Consider the following 25,799-nt stretch of genomic DNA (forward strand, 5'->3'; position numbering starts at 1 on the left):
AATTTGGCCTTGGAATATATAATGAAGCAGGGCAAAGGCTAATAGAGTTCTGCCAAGAGAATGCACTGGTCATAGCAAACACCCTCTTCCAACAACACAAGAGAGACTCTACACATGGACATCACCAGATGGTCAACACTGAAATCAGACTGATTATATTCTTTGCAGCCAAAACTGGAGAAGCTCTATACAGTCAGCAAAAACAAGACCAGGAGCTGACTGTGGCTCAGATCATGAACTCCTTATTGCCAAATTCAGACTTAAATTGAAGAAAGTAGGGAAAACCACTAGACCATTCAGGTATGACCTAAATCAAATCCCTTACAATTATACAGTGGAAGTGAGAAATACTTAAGGGACTAGATCGGATAGAATGCCTGTTGAACTATGGACGGAGGTTTGTGATATTGTACAGGAGACAGGGAGCAAGACCACCCCCAAGAAAAAGAAATGCCAAAAAGCAAAATGGCTGGCTGAGGAGGCCTTACAAATAGCTGTGAAAAGAAGCCAAAAGCAAAGGAGAAAAGGAAAGATATACCCATCTGAATGCAGAGTTCCAAAGACTATCAAGGAGAGAGAGGAAGGCCTTCCTCAGCGTTCAATGCAAAGAAATAGAGGAAAACAACAGAATGGGGAAGACTAGAGATCTCTTCAAGAAAATTAGAGATACCAAGGGAACATTTCATGCAAAGATGGGCTCGATAAAGCACAGAAATGGTATGGACCTAACAGAAGCAGAAGATACTAAGAGGTGGCAAGAATACACAGAAGCACTGTACGAAAAAGATCTTCACGACCCAGATAATCATGATGGTGTGATCACTCACCTAGAGTCAGACATTCTGGAATGTGAAGTCAAGTGGGCCTTAGGAAGCATCACTATGAATAAAGCTAGTGGAGGTGATGGAATTCCAGTTGAGCTGTTTCAAATCCTGAAAGACGATGCTGTAAAAGTGCTGCACTCAATATGCCAGCAAATTTGGAAAACTCAGCAGTGGCCACAGGACTGGAAAAGGTCAGTTTTCCAAAGAATGCTCAATCTACGACACAATTGTACTCATCTCACACGTTAGTAATGGAGAAGGAAATGGCAACCCACTCCAGTATTCTTGTCTGGAGAATCCTAGGGACAGAGAAGCCTGATGGGCTGCAGTCTATGGGGTCGCACAGAGTCGGACATGACTGAAGTGACTTAGCAGCAGCAGCAGTACACGCTAATAAAGTAACGCTCAAAATTCTCCAAGCCAGGCTTCAACAATACATAAACTGTGAACTTCCAGATGTTCAAGATGGAAAGGCAGAGGAACCAGAGATCAAATGGCCAATATCCACTGGATTATCGAAAAAGCAAGAGAGTTCGAGAAAAACCTCTATTTCTGCTTTATTGACTATGCCAAAGCCTTTGACTGTGTGACTCACCACAAACTGGAAAATTCTGAAAGAGATGGGACTACCAGACCACCTGACCTGCCTCTTGAGAAATCTGTATGCAGGTCAGGAAGCATCAGTAAGAACTGGACATGCAACAACAGACTGGTTCCAAATAGGAAAAGGAGTACGTCAAGGCTGTATATTGTCACTGTGCCTGTTTAACTTAGATGCAGAGTATATCATGAGAAACACTGGCTGGATGAAGCAGAAGCTGGAATCAAGATTCCTGGGAGAAATATCAATAATCTCAGACATGCAGATGACACCACCCTTATGGCAGAAAGTGAAGAACTAAAGAGCCTCTTGATGAAAGTGAGAGGAGAGTGAAAAATTTGGCTTAAAGCTCAACATTCAGAAAACGAAGATCATGGCATCCAGTCCCATCACTTCATGGCAAATAGATGGGGAAACAGTGGAAACAGTGTCAGACTTTATTTTGGGAGGCTCCAAAATCACTGCAGATGGTGATTGCAGCCAAGAAATTAAAAGACACTTACTCCTTGGAAGCAAAGTTATGACCAACCTAGACAGCATATTCGGAGAAGGCAATGGCACCCCACTCCAGTACTCTTGCCTGGAAAATCCATGGGCGGAGGAGCCTGGTGGGCTGCAGTCCACAGGGTCACTAAGAGTAGGACACGACTGAGCGACTTCACTTTCACTTTTCTCTTTCATGCACTGGAGAAGGAAATGGCAACCCACTCCCGTATTCTTGCCTGGAGAATCCCAGGGACGGTGGAGCCTGGTGGGCTGCCATCTGTGGGGTCGCAAAGAGTCAGACACGACTGAAGCGACTTAGCAGCAGCAGCAGCAGCAGGAGCAGACAGCCTATTAAAAAGCAGAGGCATTACTTTGCCAAGAAAAATCCCTCTAGTCAAGGCTATGGTTTTTCCAGTGGTCATGTATGGATGAGAGTTGGACTATAAATAAAGCTGAGCACCAAAGAATTGATGCTTTTGAACTGTGGTGTTGGAGAAGACTCTTGAGAGTCCCTTGGACTGCAAGGAGATCCAACCAGTCCATCCTAAAGATCAGTCCTGGATGTTCATTGGCAGGACTGATGCTGAAGCTGAGACTTCAATACTTTGGCCACCTCAGTCGAAGAGTTGACTCATTGGAAAAGACCCTAATGCTGGGAGGGATTGGGGGCAGGAGGAGAAGGGGACGACTGAGGATGAGATGGCTGGATGGCATCACCAACTTGATGGACATGAGTTTGGGTAAACTCTGGGAGTTGGTGATGGACAGGGAGGCCTGGAGTGCTGTGATTCATGGGATCACAAAGAGTCAGACATGACTGAACTGAACTGAGGCTTACAAGCAGGCAGGCGAGAGACTGCTGCACTCTAGCAATGTCTACAGTGAGGCTACAGGGCTACATTTTTCTAATCAAAGAAAAAGTGGAAAGAGGAAGAAAAACTTTTCTGTCATTTTTTTTTGACAGTTGGCCAAAAAAAAAAAAAAAAGCCAGTTATAGATCAGCATTACAAGGGCTGAAGATTTGCAATTTTGAGACACTGGTTATAAATTATCTTTAGAGATGAAAGAGAGCATTGTCAACATGATCATGGAACTTTCATTCTTGAGTAGATGTCATGCTTCCATCATTAGTCCCTCTTTGTCAGCTACAAATTGGCACTTACCAAGAGCACTGTCAAGACTGAACAACAAAGGCATTTCCCATCAGCCTCTACGGAGACTGAACCCCAAGCCATTATAGCTGTTGACCCTTAACAACCCCTGAGCGAGTTCAGGGTGGAGTGAGGCACTTGGTGTGCCAGGGACTGTGGTGGGACAAGTCTTTAGATAGGTGGATGTTTTTAGGAGCAGATTTTATGATCTCAATCCTCAATCCCCTCCTATCTAGAGAAGCACTAAATCCCTTCAGTGTTAGTCACTCAGTTGTGTCTGACTCTTTGTGACCCCATGGAGTGCAGCCCACCAGGCTCCTCTGTCCATGCGATTTTCCAGGCAAGGATACTGGAGTGGGTTGCCATTTCCTTCTCCAGGGTATCTTCCCAACCCAGGGATCGAACTCCGGTCTCTTGCACTGCAGGCAGATCCTTTAGCGACTGAGCTACAAGGGAAGCCCAAATCCCTTCACGGGGATATCAGATCCTCATGACTAACAAAAAGATCTTTTGTAAATTGAGTGCTTCATGGTACTGAACTCCCCCTTCTCCAAATCCTTATATATTGGCCTTCTCCCACTGCTGCTTTGGAGCAGTCTCTCAGAGCTGTCTGAGATGCTGCCTCCTGGGCTGTGGTCCTTTTTGTCCCAAATAAAACTTAACTCAATTCTCAAGTTGTACATCTTTTTTAGTCAACATCCTCTGGGTTGGGCAGGGGAGGTTTTTTGTTGTTGTTGTTCCTACGTGGTCAAGCTAGGTCTACAAAATACCGTTTTCATGGGTGCAGGGAGTGTCTCTTCGGGATCACTAACTTACTAAGCTCAGTGGGTAGGACGTGGGGCTCCTGGCACCACTGTTTCATTGTTCTGGGGCACGTCTCCTGCTTCTGCAGCCTGGTCTTGTTGTTGAGCAAGCCTGTTTGGTTTTGGGGTCAAGCACCCCTGCTTGCTTTCTTTTTTGACAGTGCTGGGTCTCTGTTGCTGCGAGGGCTTTTCCCTCAGCAGGGAGGGGCTGCTCTCCAGTTGTGGAGTGCGGGCTTCTGGTTGCAGTGGCTTCTCTTGCTGTGGACCACAGGCTCGAGGCACACAGATTTCAGCAGCCGCAGCATGAGGGCTTGTAGCTGTGGTGCACAAGCTTTAGTTGCCCTGCGACACGGGGAGTCTTCCCGAAGCAGGGACTGAACCCACGTCCCCTGCATTGGCAGGCGAATTCTTATCCACTATACCACCAGGGATTAAGGTGATGGCAGAGTAGAGTCTGGAAGTCAGGTGGATTTGAGAGGTGGAACCAGTAGGACTTGAGGATGGATTGGGTATGGGCAGTGAGGAAAAGGAAGGATCAAGGATACTGACTTGTTCTGAGCCTCAAGGATAACTGAGCTATTGAGAGAGAGGCAGAGATAAGAGAAAGCACAGGTTTGGGCCAGTTCTAATTAAAGTGCTACTGCAGTTCTGAGACAGGAAGGAGGCAGGGCAAAACTTATAAAAGAATGACCTATGACATAGCCCACAACATAACCTGATTAGAATCAACTAGGTCCAAGACTTCCCTAGTGGCTCAGATTAAAGCGACTGCCTACAATGCGGGAGACCTGGGTTCAATCCCTGGGTAGGGAAGATCCCCTGGAGAAGGAGATGGCAACCCACTCCAGTACTCTTGCTTGGAAAATCCCATGGACAGAGGAGCCTGGGAGGGTCGCAGAGTTGGACATGGCTGAGCAACTCCACTTCACTTCAGGTCCGAGAAGGCAGAAAAGCAGACTTCCACCTGAGTTTGAGCCTCAGTATATGTTCACTGTAGCACATGAGCACGCTAAATGACATACCCCAGGTGCCATGACTTGCCAAGGACAACCACAGAAGGTCAAAAAGTGGGCAGTGGCCCAATTCCTGAAAATCCCCACTCTTTCCCCCAAATAGCTAGAATACTCCTCCTACTCATTAGCCTATGAAGTTACCCACCCCTACAAAAACTGACAACCCCCATTCTCCCCTGCAGCTCTTGCCTCCTGACATGGCCCACACTCTATCTATGGAGTGTGTGTCCTCCCCCGATAGACCTGTTTTCACTTTACTGTGGCTTACTCTTGAACTCTATCCTGCTCGAAGCCAAGAACCCACGCTTGGTGGCTGAGGGACTCAGACAAGACCTGTGATGTGACCATCCTCTCTCTTTCCTGCAAGTCCTTCCTTCCATGCAAATGACGGAAGACACATTCTTCAAAACAGCAACATCTAAAAGGGGAGCGAGAGTTTAATGGAAAGATAGCTCAAGAGTACAGCACTTAGATAGAAGTGTTTGCTATTATTTTGACTTTAGTGACTCAGAAATCTGCCTTTTGATTGAAATTTTAAAAAGTATACCAGTCGTAGCCAAATGAGTCATTATAGTTTATTATTTGGATTAAAAAAAATCTCTGTATCACACAGTGTCTCCAATGATCACCTCTTAAATAACACAGAAATACAAACCAGGTAATCCTCAATAGGTGAAGAAATTGAAAAATATTTTCTGCGCATGGGACTTACCTGGTGGTCCAATGGCTAAGACTCCGACTCTTTGCAACCCTAAGGCCCTACTGTCCACAGGAGTCTCCGGGCAAGAATACGGGAGTGGGTTGCCATTGTCTTCTCCAGGGGACCTTCCTGACCCAGGGATCAAACCCACATCTCTTAAGTCTCCTGCATCGGCAAGCTAGTTCTTTACCACTAGGACCACCAATTAAATAAATAAATATTTTTTAAAATTCCTCTGCATTTTTTTATTTGCATGTACTATGTACCTAAGAGAACCAGTCTGGGAATCTTCCCACCAGGACACTGTTTGTGTGGAAAATGCAACTTGAATGATACTTAAGATTCAGGTAGAAAAACATCTCCCCCCTTTCTTAGCAGCTGGTGGAAAGCAGGCCGTGGGGCAGGCTGTTGCAATAAGGCAGCAGCTGGAGGTAGTGGGCTGGAGCTCCAAGTACATGCAAGGCAAGGCTAACACTATACAGATATTGCCTTAACCAAAAACTGATAATTGGCTTTATCTCACTCTCCACTGTCCATGGCTCAAACTACATCCTTAATTGACGATTTGTGACCAGCTAGCTCATTACTCACTTGTGAAATATGAGTTGGATTAGATTGTAGTGGCCCGGTGAGGCAAAGCCCTTCCAGAACTGAAATAGGATTCCAAGACACCATCAGTTGCTTTCAGAGTTTATAATCTGTCTCCAGCCTTTACATCTCAATTCCTGGAGTGTTTTCAATAGCCTCACAGACTTTTCTGAAGGTCCCAAAGGCACATCAAAATCAACCCATATCAAACCATTCTCACAATCTTATCTCCTGGCTCAGTTATCTTCTTGTCTCCTAATTCATTTGTTCTGTCCCCTTCCTAGAACCTTCATAATCATCTTTGTTTTCTTCCTGCCCTCCTACCTCTAAACCAGGATTAACCACAATGCCTAAATCTCTCTCAAATTGGATTAATTGGAAAAGACCCCCGATGCTGGGAAAGACTGGGAACAAAAGGTGGCAGAGGGTGAGATGGTTAGACAGCATCTCTCGCTTAATGGAAATGAATTTGAGCAAACTGGGAAATAGTGAAGGACAGGGGAGCCTGCTGTGCTGCAGTCCGTAGGGTCTCAAAGGGTTGGAAACGACTTGGCAACTGAACAACAATCTCATTCCCATAACTTCCACAGGCTTCCCCATTCACAAAAAGATCCAAATCTTTCAGAAAGGCGACAGGTCTCAGGTCAGACTGTGTCAGCTATAAATTGGCCCTTGCCAAAAGCACTTGCCATCTGCCTCTGCAGGATTGAACCCTTTGCTGCTGCAGCTCTTGACCTCCAATAGGATCTGAAGGGAGTTCGGGGTGGAGAATGAGGCATTTTGTGCCCCAGGGAAACTGGTGGAACAGGTCTGTAGAGAGTTATTTTCAGGAACTGATTTCATGACCCCAATCCTTGCATCTCCTTATATCTAGAAAAGTACTAAATCCCTTCCTGGTGACATCAGCTCCTCCTGACTAACAGAAAACCTTTCCTAAGATTAAGTGCTTGATTGAGTAAACTCCTCCTTCACCAAAATCACATATATTGACCTTCCTGCACTACCCCTTTGGAGCAGTTTCTCCAAGCTATCTGAGGTGCTGTCTCCTGGGCTGCAGTCCTCATTTGGCCCCAAATAAAACTTAACTCTCATGGTGTGCCTCTTTTTCAAGTCAACAGTTGGCTCCTCTGAAAGACTGTTTGACCGCAGTATCTAAAGTTGAACTGATTTATTTTTATTCTTGGTTCTTATTATGAAGTATAATTCCCTTATACGTTCACGTGTTTGTCTGCTCTCACTCACCCAGAATGTAAGGTAAGTGGGTCAGTATTTGACCATCATCAGTGCCCATTTTTATGAGCAACTTATAAACATGTTATTAATTTCACTGGAGCTTAGATTTTCAAAAAATCTAAAGAAAGTCTATTACTGGGCCCCCAACTAAAGCCACAAGAGCTAAGGGCTAACAAGTAGAACTGGAATAAAACATGTCTGTCTCCAGGCCACTGCTGTTCAGTACAATTGAGGGCCACATATATAATTTATATTTTTGTAGCAGTCAAGTTTTTAAAAAGATGTTTATTTGGCTGCATTGGAGCTTAGTTGCACACACAGGATCTTTAGTTGTCACTTGTCTCATGCAAACTTTTTAGTTGAGGCATGTGGGGTCTAGTTCCCTGACCAGGGATGGAATCCAGGCCCTCTTGCATTGTGAACAGAGTCTTTCCCACTGGACCACCAGCAAAGTTCCCAGTAGTCACATTTTAAAAAGTAAAAACAAACAGTTGGAATTTTCATATTTTTAATGCATTATATTTAAATCAAGATATAAAAAACTGTCAGTGAGGTATTTCACATTCTTCTGTTCATACTAGTATCTCTGACAACACATGTGATTTGTACTTACATCATATCTTAAACGGAATAGCCTCATTTTACGTGTGACAAACGGCTACCCTATTGGATAATGTGGGTTTTAGACCCTTGTGGTTTTCAAGTCCCACTAAACGTTTGGTGAAAAAAAGGGAAATCTTTGGTTAGACTTCCTGAGAATTTACAAGGGCATATTAACATGTTTTAAGAATTTAGAACTTTAATTTCCCCTATTTGACTGCTATTTAGAACTTTAATTTCCCCTATGACTGCTCCCCTGCCCTCCATTAAGCTCTGTGTGACCCTCTGGAATGCGTTCTAAATTCGAAGGAAGGAGAATCAGAGTCTAGTCAGTCTGGGACATTCTTTCTGAAACTTTGGCTGGAGGTTCGGAGTGAACGCTTAGGGACAGAATGGATTGAAAAAACATAGCCTTGGGGAAAATGGAGGCGAAAAGGCCTTTGCTAACATTCCAAGGGTTACTGCCACCTACGTTTCTACTGAGTGACAGCTTTATTAGTGAGTTCCAGGGCCCCAGTTGTCAAAAAAAAAAAAAAAAGAGCTCGTGCTCCCGAAGCCGCGGTCATCAGAGTCCTAGCCTTCAAATTTCTATTCACTCAAGTTATTTCTCGAGCGCCTGCGTACACATTAGCGGGCAGAACAACTTCAAGGCCTCACGCTGAGTTAAACTGAGCCTAGCAGGGCAGCAGAGTCCTAGCGGCGACCCTACGCTCCTCTCTGTTGCTCGCTGTGCCAAGCACCCCTCTTGCATTAGCGCATTCAACAGGCCCCAGTCCCCTGGGAAGCAGGCAGACACTCAACTCTTCAGAAAAGCAAGGAGAGGCTGGGTGACTTGTTACAATTCAGTGACACCGTGCCGAGCCCCGCGCTCGACTGGCACCTGGGGCGAGTGGTGGGCCCGCGCGGGCGCCTCAGGCCTCTCCAAGAGCCTCCACCGACCGGTCTGAGTAGCAGCGCGACCTCGGGCGGCGAGACCTGGGCGACCTCACAATGCACCAGAAGCGACGCCCCTCTCCGGGCCCTGCCGCGCGCAGTCCGGGCCGCATCGGCGACGAGACCAGCCCGACAAAAGGGGACACCCGCTCCCCTCCGCCGCTAAAAGAAGGAACCCCTCACCTTTCTCACCCTGTCCCGCACCCGGACTGCAGCCGCGGAAGGTGGACGGGATCCGGGCGGAAGTTTCCGGGGCGCCAGCCGGAAGTCGCTGGGGCGCAAGCAGGCTATTGAACTACCCTTCCCGTGAGGCTTCGCGGCGCCGTGCGGCTGCTGCGCGCAGGCGCGCGCCCGGCGTGCGTGGCGACGTCACCGGTTCTAGAACGTTGCTGTGGTAGCGCTCGGGCGCCATGTTAGGACGAAGGGGAAGGAGGAGAAGCGCTTAAAGCGGCGGGAGCGGGTGCGGGAGTGGGGTAGGACCCAGGGCTAAGGCAGGCCCCCGCCCCCCTCCCTCCCGCCTCAGTGGATCATGCCCAGGGCGGCAGCGGCGGCGGTTGCGGGGGGGAAGTGACTGGGCGGTGCCGGCGCAGGAGACGATGCCGTTGTAAGTGATTTGTATTCTGTTTTCTCCCGCATGCCGACGGGGCCTTGGGGGGCGTCGGGCGAGGGGGAGGGGTCGCGGGAGTCGGGCCCTCGCCCCGCGGGGGAGGCCGGCAGGACTGGGGCTCTTCCTGTTTCCTCCCTCCCGTTCGCCGCTTCACTTCCCCCTTGTGCTCCGTTCCCGCTTCCCACTACCCCCCCACTCCCTCGCTTTGGCGGCTGTCCGGCCGGGGGCCTTCCCCTTCCGAAAAGGGCCGGAGGAACCTCTTTAACTGGAGTGCTCGAGCTTGGTCCGATAATAGAAAGGAGGCGAGAAAAAAAAAAACAAACCCGGTGGCCAGCGGCCCGGGCGGAAGGCCCTGCTGCTCCTCGCGGGGTCTGCACTCGGGGTTCGGGCTTGGCCCCCCGCCCCCACCCCAGCGCCTGGCGGGCTCATTCTGCTGTTTCTGTTCCCGGCCTACGTCTCCTCACCGTTTCCAAGTTGGCCCACGTCGTGCGCCAGTGTTAACCCACTTCACGTCCCAGCTTGCATGAACACGAGTTTAAAAAACAAAACAAAACCCAGTTTTGAGCGTCGAGCCCCGCTGTTTGAAACCTCTATCCCCTCCACCCGCCCCAATCCCCTCCAGTCTTTCAGTCCCCGGAAAAGGGGCATTTTCCCGGGCGCCCTCATCGAAAGGCCTTGCGTTACGTATTGCTCTCCCGGTTTTGTTTTGATAGGGTCGCCGGAGTTCTTCCTGCTTCCGTCTCTCCATCTGCAGTGATAACTTTTTTTGTTTTTCTGATGGTAGACTTTTTCTTACTGTAGTTTGTCTTCGGCTTTTAATCCCACTAGGCCTACATCTTTTACTTTCTTTGCCTTGTAGAGGTTTTTTTTTTTTTAAGTTTTCTTTTTCTATTTGAAAGACTGGGATGTAATTTGAGAACTCATTGTTGATAGAAAGATTACAGCGTTTTTTCCCTGCGTATATACACAGCAGTGCAGAGGCCTAAATAGTGAGACGGCATTTCTTCCATTTTTGAAGATTCAAGGGTAAGAAACGAAGGGCTGAGGCGTTCTCTTCGTTGTAGCCCCCAAGCATGTAATCGACCCTTGAAGTTTTGCTTCAAGGTAGAAGAGAAATTTCAGAGTTTCTGACACCTATTTTAGCGCCTCAGGTTTTTTTGTTTTTGTTTTTTTTTTTTAAGTAAAATTAACTTTTCTGCAAATATATGTGATTATAGTTTTACAGTTTTATTTATGTACGTATATGTGTCTCTCTTTTCAGGTGAGGCTGTAACTTTGAAACAGGCATTAAACACACCTGTCGTACTTTACACGATATTTTAGAAAGGAATTTCACGCTCCTCCTCACCCACTCCAGTCATTTTGTTAAGAGGCGTATTATTTCTGTAATGAGAATATTTGTTTTAATTAAATATATAGACCTAAAGTCTTGTAATCTGCAAGGCCCCTGTTAATTGATTTCTTCCTTTTATGGAACGATAAAAAGGGTTACTAGGAGAACCGAGTCTTAGGATTTTTGTGGCATTTTTCAATTCAGCAGCTATTAAAGTCAACCTTAATGTTTGCAGTAATGCCACATGACTGTGTTAGCTCACATTTTACCGCTGTTTTTAAAAAGGGACTTCTCTTTCTGTTAATCTATCATGTCAGTATTAAACATTGAACACGAAATGTGTTCTTAAAGTGGTTTATGTCTTTTAGAAATTGACAGTTCTTTTATACCTACTTTTTCCCAACATTGGGGCAGGGAAGTATACATTTCTTTTAAAGACCTAAGTACTTCAGATTTTTGGGAAGTTAGTTCAGATGTTTAAAATGGGAGACACAGTGAAGGCAGCAGATTCCCACACATGGGTATTGCCTTTCTAGTGTGTTTCTTGAAATGTGGACAGATACTCATTAGCTGTCCCTCTTATTTTTAACCCTAAGTGTACTGTAGCTCTTTTGAAATAAACTGCTAAGTCGCTTCAGTTGTGTCCGATTCTGTTGGACCCCAGAGACGGTAGCCCACCAGGCTCCACCGTCCCTGGGGTTCTCCAGGCAAGAACACTGGAGTGGGTTGCCATTTCCTTCTCCAGTGCATAAAAGTGAAAGTGAAATCGCTCAGTCGTGCCCGACTCTTAGCGGCCCCATGGACTGCAGCCTACCAGGCTCCTTTGTCCATGGGGTTTTCCAGGCAAGAGTATTGGAGTGGAGTGCCATTGCCTTCTCCGATTGAAATAAACTGGAAAGGCCAAAGACAGCCAAGTTAAATAGGATCCCTGCCCCCCATTAATTTACTTTGTTTTTCATATTTTGGTGTCATTAATTTTATTTCATGTTTTGAATTGTGATTTGCAAACTGTATTAGTGTTTGACTTCCAGTTACATGTTCAGTATGGCTGTTAAAATTGTATAGGGGGTGGGGTTAAGGTGTAGACCATAGATAAGTTGTCAGAATGGATAAAATCAAAACAGATTATTGAAGTTAAGTCATGAGAAAATCATTAGAAAACATTGTGAACAAGTCTCCCATATATTGTCCCAAAGCATATCTAATTGCACATATAATTTTGAAAAGCTGACATGGTTTAAGAGCCATGGTGATGAAGTTTGCAAGATTTTTGATAGTCTTCAGACCCATTAATACAGGATTTCTCATGTTGGTAGTATTGATATTTTAGGCGAATAATTCTGTCGTGTGTATTGTAGGGTGTCTAACAACATCCCTGACCTCTAGATTTCAGGATTCTCACTCCCCATATTCTGATAATGACAACCAAAAATGTGTCCAAATGTTGCCAGGTGTACCCTGGGGACCAAAATCTTGTTGAGAGCCACTGCACTAATATAAAGTATAATACTGTACGGGGACTATATTCCAATTTCTGCCTTATTCTGTGCTGGTTAGATCTTTATTTATTTTTCAGCTCACTTCTGGCTATCACTGGTAATGAAAAGACTTCAAGGAGAATAAACGTTATCAATGATTTAACATTCATGCCACATTTGTAGGGTATTATTGGAAGAGATATTTAGCAAGAGTTGGCTGGAGACAATAGCTTTCCTTCCAGATACTTGGAGTTGTCACCAAAAACGGGGGAATTGGAGTAGTTTCATGTAGCGATAAGAGCTAGAACTGGGACCGTTTGGTGGAAAGTAATATTGTGTAGCAGTGGTTTTCAGACTGTGACCTGTAGAAGTCTAGACGTCGGGGGTCTTTGATCCTTCGAGAGTACATAAAATCTAAACTATTCACAGTGTTGAGATGTTATATCTTTTTCAGTCTGTTGATATTTGCACCAGTGCTGTAAAAGTGATGGGTGATGATGCTTGTGCTTTAGGAAGAATTGAGGCAGAGGCGCCGTATCCTTCTAGTTGTCGTTATTTCACTATACACATGCACACAGACACACAGTTTGAAAAAAAAGTCCTTGATGATGCAGTAAAAATGTTAATTTTACTAAGACTCTTGACCCTTCAGTTTGTCTTTTAAATAAATTGTGATTAAAAAAAAAAATAAATTGTGATTCAATGGAAAGTACACATTAAGCTGCTAAAAAGAAGGATGGCTGTTTTGTGAAGAGCTCAGCTGGTTGATTTGTGAGCTAAGCTAGTGCTTTTCTTATGGAGTTCTGTTTTTACCTGAAAGAACAAGTGATGAACCATGATGTTCATACTTGATGACTTAGCATTTGCTTGAAAAATGGAGTCTGTCTTTAAGGAAAACAACTGACAATGTAGTCAGTGATAAAATTTGAGCTTTCAAGCAAAACTTAGAATTTTGTAATGCTTGTTTTTGCCATTGTGAACTTGTCAGCCTCCCAATAATTAAAAATATTTCTGATTTGATTGATGGTGATATTAATGAACACTTTAAAAATACTGTGGTTTTTAAAATGTGTCAACATTTGGAAGGCAGGTGTAAGTGCAGGATGGACCAATGGATTTTAATACAAGAATACAAAGGGTTTTTTGCTGTGGTTTCTGCTTTCTTTCATATTGTAACTAGGCTTTAAGAAATTACCACTTGGGGCATTTGGTGTAGTATTAAAGAAGAATATCCACAGTTATTTGAAAAGACTGTTAAAATACCCTTCCTTTCCACTTACAGTGGTGTTAATCCAGGTTTTCTTCCTGTGCATCTACCAAAACAGTTTATCAAAAAGGATTGCATGCAGAAGCAGACATGAGAATCCAGCTGTTTTTTATTAAACCAGAATTAAAGAGACTTGCAAAAATGTAGAATAGTGCTATTCTCACTAAATCTTTTGTTTTAGAAAACAGTTATTAAAAAAATCACTTATGTTGGCATATGATAGATCTCTTGTCACTTAAATGAATTGGCATTTTAAAAAATTTCCGTTGGAATCTCTAATGCAGTAAACAGTGACAGACATAATCCACATAAACATGAGCTTATTTGAGTCTTTATGACTTGTAAAAGAGTCCTAAGACCCAAAAGTTTGAGAAGTGCTGATGTATAGTAACAGCTGACAGCTGTCAGGCTGCTGTTTGCAATGGTGGTGTCAGTGCAGCATCTCTGGTGGGTTTTGAACTGTCTGGAGGAATGGACACACCTGATATAAAGACGTTTTTTGTTGTCAGTGAAAAACAGTGTATTAAGTAATCTTTAAGAAGGGTAACGTCTGAGAGTTTTTGATTATCAGATTTTAAGATTTAGAGGTTTTGTAATGAGCTGCTTAATAATGCTGGTTATGGTTTTGAAATGTGATTGTTGTTTAGTCAGTCGGTTGTGTCGACTCTTGATGACCCCATGGACTGCAGCCTGTCATGCTCCTCTGTCCATGGAATTTCCGAGGCAATAATAATGGAGTGGGTAGCCATTCCCGTCTCCAGAGGATCTTCTTGCACCAGAATCCAGCTTGCATCTCCTGCATTGCAGGTGGATTCTTTACCGCTGAGCCATGGGAAAGCCCATGTGATATTTTACCATAAACATGTTTTCAATTCGTGCTATTTTGATGGAGAAGTTGGGAGGGAAGGTATTGGATCTGGGTAAATTTATAAGCCTATTCACTTTCTACTCTCTGACTGCCCCCCATCACCACTCCCTTAAGCCTTCTAGCTTGAAAACATCTTTTAAAATGTTTTGATTCATCAGAATATTCCATTTCTTGGCAGCTGAACTACTTCAAGTTAACATTACAATTAAATTTCACCTTCAGTTGCTTGTAGCCAAGTTTATAGAAGCTCACTTTAGGCAAAATGAGGCCATTTGGAGTCCCAGCTATTTTTCACTTTTGGGTGGTGGAAGAGGCTTGTCTTTTATTTGGTATGTTCATCGTCCTGATTCTTCAGCAGCTTTTAAATGACTGTACAGTCTCAGTTTCTGACTCATGAAACAGCCCCATTGCAGTTGAGATTCGTTCTTGAATGAATGAATGAATGAATGAATGTGACAGTTGCTCAGTCATGTCTGGTTGTGACCCTATGGACTATATGGTCCGTTGAATTCTCCAGGCCAGAATATTGGAGTGGGTAGCTGTTCCCTTCTCCAGGGGATCTTCCAATTCAGGATCGAACCTAGGTCTCCCGCATTGCAGGCGGATTCTTAACCATCTGAGTCACAAGGGAAGCCCACTAAGTTGTAGATTGGAACCAAATTCGACTCTGGGTTCCATGTTTCATTATCATCCTCGTACTGTAGCATTTCCTGTGTACCTCAACTCAGTTGGCGCCTGTTGATGTGTCTTAAGTATACTTAAGTTTCAAGATCGGGTTCTCAAAAAATATTTGTTTAATCTTTGGATTGCAGGTTTGCAGAATTTTATAGCATTCTGATTTGAAAACTTAAGAATTTGGGGAAGAAGAAAATGTAGAAATTAAAAATAGATAATCTTTATTCCTCTTCTGTTATAGAATTGTCTCAAATTTCTATTCCCTCTATATTTCAGAAACCAGATTCTTGTATTTTACAGTCTTTGTAGTTCTTTGGTTATTAGCATCTAAATTGTATATCCTGGAGTTAATGTGTATAATACTATGATATAATATGTTGTTGAATATTTTTTTCTGATACACTTAAAAAATATTTTTAGATTCTCTAGTTACATTTCCCTCATTTTCAAATTATGCATGACAAATACTGATGCAGGAATGCTGTCATTTGGCCATTTTTGTTGTTCTTACTTCTAGCCCCTTTTAGATGTCAAAGTGACAGTTAGAAGTGCCCTTAGGAAAGAGGGGAAAATACCTGGCCTTTGTTACAGTTGAGTAATGAGTGCTTTTCTCTGTATAATCAACCGTTTATTTCCAAAGTTTGACCTTGGGATTCATCATAATTTGTTCCCCCTGAGGGTGAACTGTTGCTTCATCTGTAGGTGCTCTGATGCTTACTAAATACTGGTTGGATGAGCCACCTGGACTACCTATTTTAAGATTGTAGTTAGGTTCTAACTATATTTAGTACCTCTTACACAGGCTGAAGGTGATATAGCCATTTAGAATAACGTCTTAGCAAATACTGTAAGCTTGACTGTTAAGCTACTAGTAAAATTTAAATGTATTTTAAACTTCTTGTGAAAGAGTAGATTGTATTATTTCTGCTAAGAATTAATATTTAGTGCACATTCAGATATTTTAGAGAGATCCCATATTCTTATTTTGTTCAGTGTCCTTTTATCCTGCTTGAGTGGACACATTATGTTTACGGTTAAGGCCTTTAAACAGCAAGTTATATAATTTATACCTAAAGATTATATATAAAGATATATATATCATGTTATTATGATTTATCTGATTACTTTCAAGGAAGGTAAGCTAAGCTTTCAGTTTTAACTTTACTGACTGAAACTAACAAGAAATGAGTGTTTTCTGTTGATTAATATCTACATTTTGAGGCAATTGGCCCTGTTAATATGATGGGTCTACAGTTCCCATATGAGGTCTCCAAATGTCCCATATGAGGAGGCAGGGATTCATCAGTAGCTTGAGCTTTGTTTAAATTGAGGTGAAAGCCGTTAAATATTAACCATTTCCGAAAACACCGTTGGTGATTTGTTGTCCTTTCGGTTAGTGTGTCATCTGCTGAGACTGCTCTTCTGTTCTCCAGTTGTTTATAGAGCGCACATCTCCTGATCCTTTTCCTTTGGCAGAGCCTTGATTCTTTCTTTCTGTGCTGTTTATTATAAGCTTTTACTTTGCACCCATCTTTTGTTTAAAGATCTGAATCTCTGACCAAATTTGAGATTGTCACTGAGGATAGAGACTATCTTTGTATTCCTGATTTTAGTATTGTCTCTCATACATACTTGGGATCCTAATTCGGTAAGTTTCAGCCTAGTAATATAGTTTTTTGGAAAAAACAAATGAGGAAAAAGTGCTTTTAGGAAAATTGGATTAATGAAGTTTGATAGATAACCTTGAATGCTTTGCCAGTGCTCTAAAGCTGTAAATCATGGTTTGTATTTAATTTTCTAATCACAGAGCATTACACTGAAGAGGGCATCTTAAAGTTTTTATTTCGGTTCTTTAACTGTTTGAATAGGATAAACTACAGAGCCAATAATCGAAATGCTAATTATTGATTTAAATTGAGCAGTTATTTGGTGTCTCTTGCTGTTGGGGAATGATTTCAGGGGTGGGGGGTTTAGCCTCTTTATCATCACAAACTTAATGGTGAATAGTAAGAATTAGATTTTCAACTTCTGTATGATTTCATCAATTAAAAAAAATACTTGAACAAATCAAAACAAAATGTTATAAGATGAAATTATTCCACCAGTCAATTCTGCTTGTTACATTTCTATGCATGTATAGACATAATAGACATAGGTGGTACAGATGGTAAGGAATCTGCCCACAGTGCAGGAGACCCAGGTTAGATCCCTGGATGGGGAAGATCCCCTGGAGAAGGGCATGACAACCCACTCCAGTATTCTTGCCTAGCAGGCCACAGTCCATGGGGTTGCAGAGTCAGACACAACTGAGCCACTGAACAGCAAGATGGATGTAACACACAAATGATTTTTGAAGATACAAGACTGTATGTTATGAAAGATGTCTGGAGGCTTAACTATTACAGTCAGATGCCTGAGGCCATACCCTGACCCAGTGAATTTAGGTCAGCCTTTCCTCTCTTTGGGCTTCCCTGGTGGCTCAGAGGTTAAAGCGTCTGCCTCCAATGCGGGAGAGCCGGGTTTGATCCCTGGGTTGGGAAGATCCCCTGGAGAAGAAAACGGCAACCCACTCCAGTATTGCCTGGAGAATCCCATGGACGGAGAAGCCTGGTAAGCTACAGTCCATGGGGTCGCAGAGAGTCGGACGTGACTGAGCGACTTCACTTTCACTTTCCTCTCTTTAGTTTCTTCATCTGTAAAATGGAGACAGGTAATAGTAGAGTCATTCGAACAGTTGGGAATAATGTGAAGTGCTTGCCACACTGGAATATCCTGAGGTTTCAATAAATACTATTATCATACTTACATTCTGCAACACCTAACATGGTGAGCATCATCCATGCGACTACCTCGTTCTTTTTATGTAGCGTAGATTTAAGTTGTAAGAATGCACCATAATTCGTCAGTCCTATATCATATTAATGGATATTTAGGTGGTTTCCAGTTCGTAGTGCGCTGTGAACAACATTCCAGCGAACAGCCTTGGGTATCTTTTGTACTATTCCTATGAGAAAGGTCAAATTCGAGAATCTGTGGGGTCAAGAGAGGTATTTATTTACAAATACCAAGCATGGTCCCTTTATAAAGGATAATGCTGGAATAGGCACTGCCCATTTCAAGATCATTGTTGCTCTACAGGATTTTGGGCCCATATTTGGCCTGTCTCTCTCGAATCCATTGTATAGGAATGAGCAGTAGAAATTTGTGCTTTCCTGTACACATTTTATGTATTAAAAAGGTAAATTAAAGAGCATCAGTCTGCCAATTTCAGGGCCTTCAGTTTGAGTCCTGGTGTCCTAGTGAGTTGTGTAAGATAGATTGCTAGAGGTGAAATTGCTAGAAATCGCTTTAGAAAAAAATTTGATGACTCCAGATTGCTTTTAAAAATTATATGCCAAGTTCATCTCCTTTGTGATGGATAAGAGTGCTCATTTTCTTATACCATTGCTAATATTAGATGTTTATAAGTCTCTCATTTTTACCAGATATACATCAGCCCTCTTTTTCTCCAATCTGACAGAAAAAAAATGATTGTCTTAATGTGCTTCCTTGATTTGCAATGAAACTTTTTAAAAAGTTGATATAAGAACATATTAAGGATACAGGTTTCCCTCGGTATCCGAAAGTAGAGGGGTCCTATGAAACCTTTTGTAAGCCAAAATGGCATAAAATGAAGAAGCAGCTACCTTACATGCATCTTGCTAACAGATGCACAGAATAAGTTGAAATAAAGCATAGTGGCTCACAGACACCATTAAAAGTTATGGCAGTTTGATAGTGAACACACACATTTTCTGGGAAAGGAGGTTGGTAGTAGTGCCACTCTTGCCGCTCAGGGTGCAGGCTCCCTCTGAAACAGCTTGCAAAACAAATGAGCAGTGTTTTTGCCATTTTTGTAAAAGTGAAAATCCTCCTTGGATTTCATTCAGTTAGTGAAAACAAGTACTAATGCAGGTTTTCATTGGAGTGTTCCTTACTTTCCTCACTTATTTGAAGTGGTCATCAATATACTACATCCATGACTGATCATACTTTGACTGTTTGAAAGTATGGCTACTTAAGTGAAGTCGCTCAGTCGTGTCTGACTCTTCGCAGCCCCAAGGACTGTAGCCCACCACACTCCTCCATCCATGAGATTTTCCAGGCAAGAGTACTGGAGTGAGTTGCCATTTCCTTCTCCACAGGATCTTCCAAACCCAGGGATCAAACCCAGGTCTCCAACATGGTAGGCAGACGCTTTACTGTCTGAGCCACCAGGGAAATCACTTAACTGGTTTACAAATCATAGGAACTTGCAGCATTTGAGTTAGCTTTATATTTATGGCAGTAGAGTGGTTCTTAATGTTTCAGAGTGCAAGTATTGTTTAAACTGGATGCTTAAGCTTTTGAAACAAATCTCTAGCCAAAATAAGCAGCCTATATTCATACTCCAGTTTCACAAAAATGTTGTCATTTCTAAGTACCCTAATTAGATTTAGATCCTAGATAGCCTAGCATGGGGAAGGGAAGGATCTCTGTGTTTGGAAACTGGTCTTCTGTGACATAAATGTGTTACAGTATTTAAATTTTTAGTTTGCCATCCAAAGCAGAGAAGAGCTTTAATGACTCCATAGAGGTACAACTTAATAAAAGTGACACAGCTAATGGCAGAGGTGACATCAGAGCAGCATAACTAGTAGAAGTGAAATCAGGCCTGCTTTCTCTTTATCAGATTGCTTTTGGGTTGAGAGCAGATTTTGTGGACCCAGTTTTGAATGCCTTTATACCAGAAGTCATGTGGTTTTTAAGGAAGCCCTGTTTTAGGAGGGTGATGTTTGGTAGCAGTGTGGATGGTAGACTGGCATAGTCAGGGAATAGAAGGAGTGGGACCAAGAATGCCAAGAGCAGAACAAGTATTGGAATCGAGTTGTTATATAAAATATTGTTGAAGCGTAAAAAACAAGAAAAAAATAAAGGTGGGCATGTGTTATGTGCAAGCTTTGCCTTGGTGTAAATTATTTTAAATATTATAAAGAAAATGCCCCTATGGTATAAGAGAGAACTCTGAAAATATTCAGTATTGTGCTCTCTTCCTCCCTCCTGACCTCCAAAACAGTAGAATGGGGGAAGGAGTGTTGCTGCTGCTGCTAAGTTGCTTCAGTTGTGTCCGACTCTGTGCAGCCCCAGAGATGGAAGCCCACCAGGCTCCCCGTCCCTGGGATTCTCCAGGAAAGGACACTGGAGTGGGTTACCATTTCCTTCTCCAATGCATGAAAGTGAAGTCGCTCAGTCGTGTCCGACTGTTAGCGACCCCGTGGACTGCAGCCCACCAGGCTCCTCCATCCATGGGATTTTCCAGGCAAGAGTACTGGAGTGGGGTGCTATTGCCTTCTCCGGAGGAGTGTTGGGCTGCCCTTTGTAATTTTGTGCATGTGAGCTCACTCACTCAGTCCTGTCCAACTCCTTGTAACCCCGTGGACGAGCCCACCATGGCTCCTCTGCCCTTGGGACTTCTAAGCAAGAATACTGGAGTGGGTTGCCATTTCCTTCTCCAGGGGATCTTCCCGATCCGGGGATCCAACTCTCATCTTCTTCATTGGCAGGCAGATTCTTTACCACTGAGCCACTGGGAGAGCCCTTTGTAATTTTGAAGGGTAGGGCACAATTCATCTCTTGCTCTGATCCAGAAAGGATTAAGATTTAAAAAGGCTTTAGTCATATTTTGAAAGCTGGCAAGATGTTTACATTAAAGGTGGATGAAGAGGATGGATCAGGGCAGAGGTATAAAACTAGAAATTAGGGTACTAAAATAGTTCTTAGAGAAGTACAGTGATTTTTGGATTTTTGCAGAGAACTTGCAGGAGGATGGCCATCAGTTTTGCTGTAAGAATTCAGGCGGTAGCCTAAAGGTAGACACGAATATGTTCATGAGATGAAAGTGAACCAGTTATTCAGGAAAAGCACAAGCATTTTTGATATTTAAATGGAAAGCCAGAAAGAAATTTTAATGGATCACAAATACTCTGGCTCTCTATCTAGTTTTTTTCCTTATTGTTTTATATAATTGTAGAAGTTGAGATTCCCCGGTGGCTCAGACAGTAAAGCGTCTGCCTACAATGTGGGAGACCCGGGTTCGATCCCTGGGTTAGGAAGATCCCCTGGAGAAGGAAATGGCAACCCACTCCAGTACTCTTGCCTAGAAAATTCCTTGGATGGAGAAGCCTGGTGAGCTACAGTCCATGGGATTTTTTTCCTTATTGTTTTATATAATTGTAGAAGTTGTTATTATTTTTTTAATAGTGAAGTATGAAGAAAACTGCATTTGGTAAAAATGTCTCTAAAAAGTGATGGACCATGGACAGGTGGCTCCTATGTTCAAGAATTTGAGGAAGAGCTTTGCATTCTTGGGATTGATAGCTAGCTGTCTGGTGTATGGTTCCAGGAGAAATTCTGTAAGGAGAACTTTTCACACATTATTAGAATGTGTATATTATTTTTGTTAGAAACAAGATAGCAAAAAAGATCCGTAAATTTTGTCCCTCTCCTTAATTTCTAATATTAAAATTAAATGGAAAAATCTGACTTCTGCCATTCAATCATAGCTAATGTTTCTACATTTCAGACATTCAGAGCATCTGGCATCCTAGAATCCCTAGTCTACCTACTTAGGCTAAGCTTAAGCCATTTTTATTGGAGGCATAGGTGTCTTATACCTTTCAGAACATGTATTTATTTCTTTGCTTTCATTTGGTTGTGATTTATTTTTATTTCTTTCATACATGTTCTTGAATTAGTATACATTCTATATATAACTTGTATTAAATATGTACACATATGAGAGGTGATAGATATGTTCTTTTTTGCATTAGATGAGTCAGGTAAATGTGGTTTATCTTCTGTGATGTGACTACATTTTGAATAAACATTTATAGCTGGGGTATGATTTGTTTCCCCATCAGAATGTTAATATGGAAACTAATGTAGACATCAACATCCCCCCCTCCGCCCCCCCCCCCAATTAAAGAAAGCAAACTTGGTGTGAATTTAGAAGTCTGAGCTTACTTGGTGTGAATTTAGAAATCTAAGCCTCTATCCAGTATTTTTGGCAGTATAGTTGAAATAGACAGTGGACTTTCCTAGCATTGTTTTTTTTGTGTGACAATGAAGAACTTGAATATTTGAGAAAGAAAAAAATGAGTCTGCCAAGAAAGCTTAATGCCACAGAGAATGGGCACCCATATTTTGGTGATACTCAAACTCAACTGGTAATGAATTTAGCCCCTTCAGAAAGGAAAAGAGTGCAAATGAACTATTACTTGCTCAAAAAAAAAAATCAGTAGAGGTTTAAGTTAGGAAAATATGAATTCAGTTTATACTTGGCTTGAAAGCTTTTATTGTTTACTTGAACCAAATCTGGCTAGAGTGAACTTTATATTTGTTTTCTTTTCTGGCTCTACTTACATTAAAATCATTTATAAAAAGTGTTTATAATCCTGGGTTGGTCATGAAGGGCTGTAGTTTACTTGGAGAAACTCATATGAAGCAATGAACAATGCACGAGAATTTAATTACGCTAAAATACGTGGTAAGTGTATTTTTTTACACTTAATATGTAATTTATCTGGAATCTATTAGAGCATGGTGGGAAGAAATGGTTGGACAGTTTTGAGGGCTACCTTTTTTATGTCAGTTTTATGGAACCTGAGAATAGCTATTTGTTGACTGACAAAAATATGTATTAACCAAGATACTATAAATGTATTTGCACTTATGTTAGCTTCTATATTTTAATCATATAATGTGAGATATTTAGTCTCTTGACAGTGCTTGGTGCTCACGTGGAGCCCCAGCTCTGTGAATTGACACCATAGTCTTGTATAGTAGTGGAGTTTATATTACAGTTACTAGGAGGAAGTGATCTGATGTAAATTAATTGCTATAAGAGATAAATCTGATTCATATTAATTCAGCAAATGTTACTGTAAAATCTGACTTAAAATTGAGACAGTGCATAACTTGTTCAGGAAGCATAAACTAAATGCTGTACAGCCTATTGACTAATTAGTAAACACTGTGGGTTTCCTGGCATTCTTAGGTATTGTGTTGATATCAGAAGACAGTATAAGACGGGGTCCCACCTAGTATAAACCAGAACCCAGGACAGTAGTGAATGCATAATGGGACTTAGCTGCATAGGATTCCTGCACCTTATTGCTCTAGTAGGCTATTACACTTAAATTTAAATATATATATGTACATATATATATATTTAGAACTTGGAAAGAAATAGAGATGTGTGTGTATATAAAATAAGTTATTTCTTAAAGAACAGAATTTGGGGCAAATAACGGATTGAAATGTTAGCTTTTTCTCCTTACCTGGTTTTGTACATTATTTGACCAGGCAGTTTTTAGTTAATAATTGTGCTGCTTTAGAATCCCTGTCCATTGACTTATAAAGGGAGGGGAACAAAAACAAGAATGGCTTGCACACAAAAAAATTGAGTCAGATTAATTTCCTAAACCATTTAGAACATACTGGACCTTTTCACTAGTTATGTTAAAACCCTGTTGGTTGTAAAAATCTAGAATTTCTCTTAAAACGGAAAAACATTTGACTAATCATTGTTAAAGTGTAAATCTCTTAGCAAAAATACTGTAACAAGTTTAGTGTGAATATAGTTCTCCCCCTCCAAGTTATGTTTCTGTTATTTGCCTCATTATCTATGAATTTTATTCATTGCTAGTCAGATGTTAAGTTCCACTTGGTGAATCTCGTGTTGGTAAAACTTTTTGTATTTATCTCATCTCTTTAGAAATAACAATTTAACAGATTTGGCTTCTTTTCAAGAAGTGAAATTTCTCAAGTTCACTGTATCCTTGATTGCATTTTCTCTAGCAATATATTTGATCGGATATTCATAATTTATTTAGATGTTTAGATAGTAGCTAAGTTAGTAGATAGTAGTAGATAGATAGTAGCTAACCACTCCTTGGAGTGGGAGGAGAACTAAAGTTTTCTTCTTGGTCATTTAGTTTTTGCATTACTTTTTGTTTTAAAACATGTTTTTGGAGTATGGTAGGGAATCAACTATGTTTAGAAATGCATTTTTTCTAGTTATGCTGATTTGTTTCAAATTGTGGAAATTTTTTGGCAGTAATTTTATCCAGTTCTGTTTGCAGTCCAGTTACAACACAGGGATCACAGCAAACACAGCCGCCACAGAAGCACTATGGCATTACTTCTCCCATCAGCTTAGCAGCCCCCAAGGAGACTGACTGCCTACTCACACAGAAGCTAGTTGAGACTCTGAAGCCCTTTGGGGTTTTTGAAGAGGAAGAGGAACTGCAGCGCAGGTCAGTGTGTATATGTTTATGTCTTCTTTTAAGGTACAATTTTTTATTAACATAGTAGGCTAATTTTGAGGAATTCTGTACTGAGAGTCAGAATTTTTCGCCCCATTATATATCTGTTTCAAACAAGAATGATACCTCGAAAAAACTTCCCATCTATATAAAGGTCTGTTTCCTTTATTTTGATTTGCAATAATTTTGGTTAGTAGAAAGAGGAATGCCTTGCTTAGCTAAAAGATTGTCTTGTCCAGTGTAACAGTGCCTACATGTAGCTAACTACTATAAACTGTCTTTCTGATAACTTAAAAACTGGTTAAAATTTAGGAAGCTGCATATTAAAAGTAATCTGGAATAACAAACAACTTGATAACTGATATCCTCTATCAACAGGATTTTAATTTTGGGAAAGTTAAATAACCTGGTAAAAGAGTGGATACGAGAAATCAGTGAAAGCAAGGTAAGGTGACTTAACAGTATAGGAAGAAATTTATCAGCTGAACACAGCAGTTGGCTCATCTATTCTTACTGAGTGAATTTAGAGTCTTTAATGTTTAGAATCTTTTGTTTTAGACTATTGACAGTAGAATTTGGTGTCTAGCTATTTTGAAAACAGGAAAAACTGAATTAAATTCAGACATTTTGGTTGAACACTTCAAAGCTGAAATTCTGTGATTACTTACACATGTCAGAAATATTATTTCCCCCAAAAGGTGCTTTAAAAAATGTATTAAATATATACATTAAATATTCAAGACTCTTGTTACCTTTTAAGGAATTCTACAACAGTGAGCATTCTTAGGCCTTCAGATATTAAACTCAAACTGAATAGTTTATTTAGTTTTTTATAATAACATTCCTTGAGTTTTTAATATTTCATAATAAAGAAATAATACAACTGTTGAATTAATGACTAGGCTTCTGGTAAAGGAAATGTATTCTTAAAAAGTTGTGTAGAAGCCATTTTTTTAAAAATTCCATAAATAGTGGTCGTTTTTCCCGGGTAGTTGAAAATGCGTATTTAGTCTATAATACAGTTGAGAAATTGATGGTAAGAGAACTGGAAATAGAAGAAAACCTGAGGCAAGGTGTCAAGGTGGAAGAAAAGTTAGAATCTTCTGGCTTTAGTCAAATTTACAATATTGTTTTCTTAAAGCACTGTATATATATTTCAAGAACTGGACTAAAACTTTAGCAGCCAGATTTTTCAAAATTGAGGATTCTATGTGTACTACATATTTGTCATTGATAGAGTTTTGGTAAAAATATATTTTGAAAAGAACTTCCTTTTGAGCTAAAGCAAAGGATGT

The 25,799-nt window shown here is 41.4% G+C and overlaps 1 protein-coding gene across 7 annotated transcripts in view; it reads left to right on the forward strand.

Moving 5' to 3' along the window:
- Nucleotides 1-9,342: 9,342 nt before the first annotated feature.
- The window catches only part of PAPOLA (poly(A) polymerase alpha), a 53,061-nt gene continuing 36,604 nt past the window's right edge, over nt 9,343-25,799 (forward strand). For 6 of the 7 annotated variants that reach the window (XM_068991365.1, XM_068991368.1, XM_068991370.1 and 3 more), the window contains exons 1-4: nt 9,343-9,536; nt 22,622-22,724; nt 24,297-24,495; nt 24,883-24,949. In XM_068991365.1, the coding sequence (XP_068847466.1) occupies nt 22,685-22,724; nt 24,297-24,495; nt 24,883-24,949 (306 nt within the window). In that variant the 5' untranslated portion in view covers nt 9,343-9,536; nt 22,622-22,684. The remainder of the gene's footprint in view (nt 9,537-22,621; nt 22,725-24,296; nt 24,496-24,882; nt 24,950-25,799) is intronic. The other variant, XM_068991367.1, reaches the window with a different exon arrangement.

The sequence above is a fragment of the Capricornis sumatraensis genome, chromosome 19 (assembly GCF_032405125.1).
Source record: "Capricornis sumatraensis isolate serow.1 chromosome 19, serow.2, whole genome shotgun sequence".
In the NCBI taxonomy this organism is placed as follows: domain Eukaryota; kingdom Metazoa; phylum Chordata; class Mammalia; order Artiodactyla; family Bovidae; genus Capricornis; species Capricornis sumatraensis.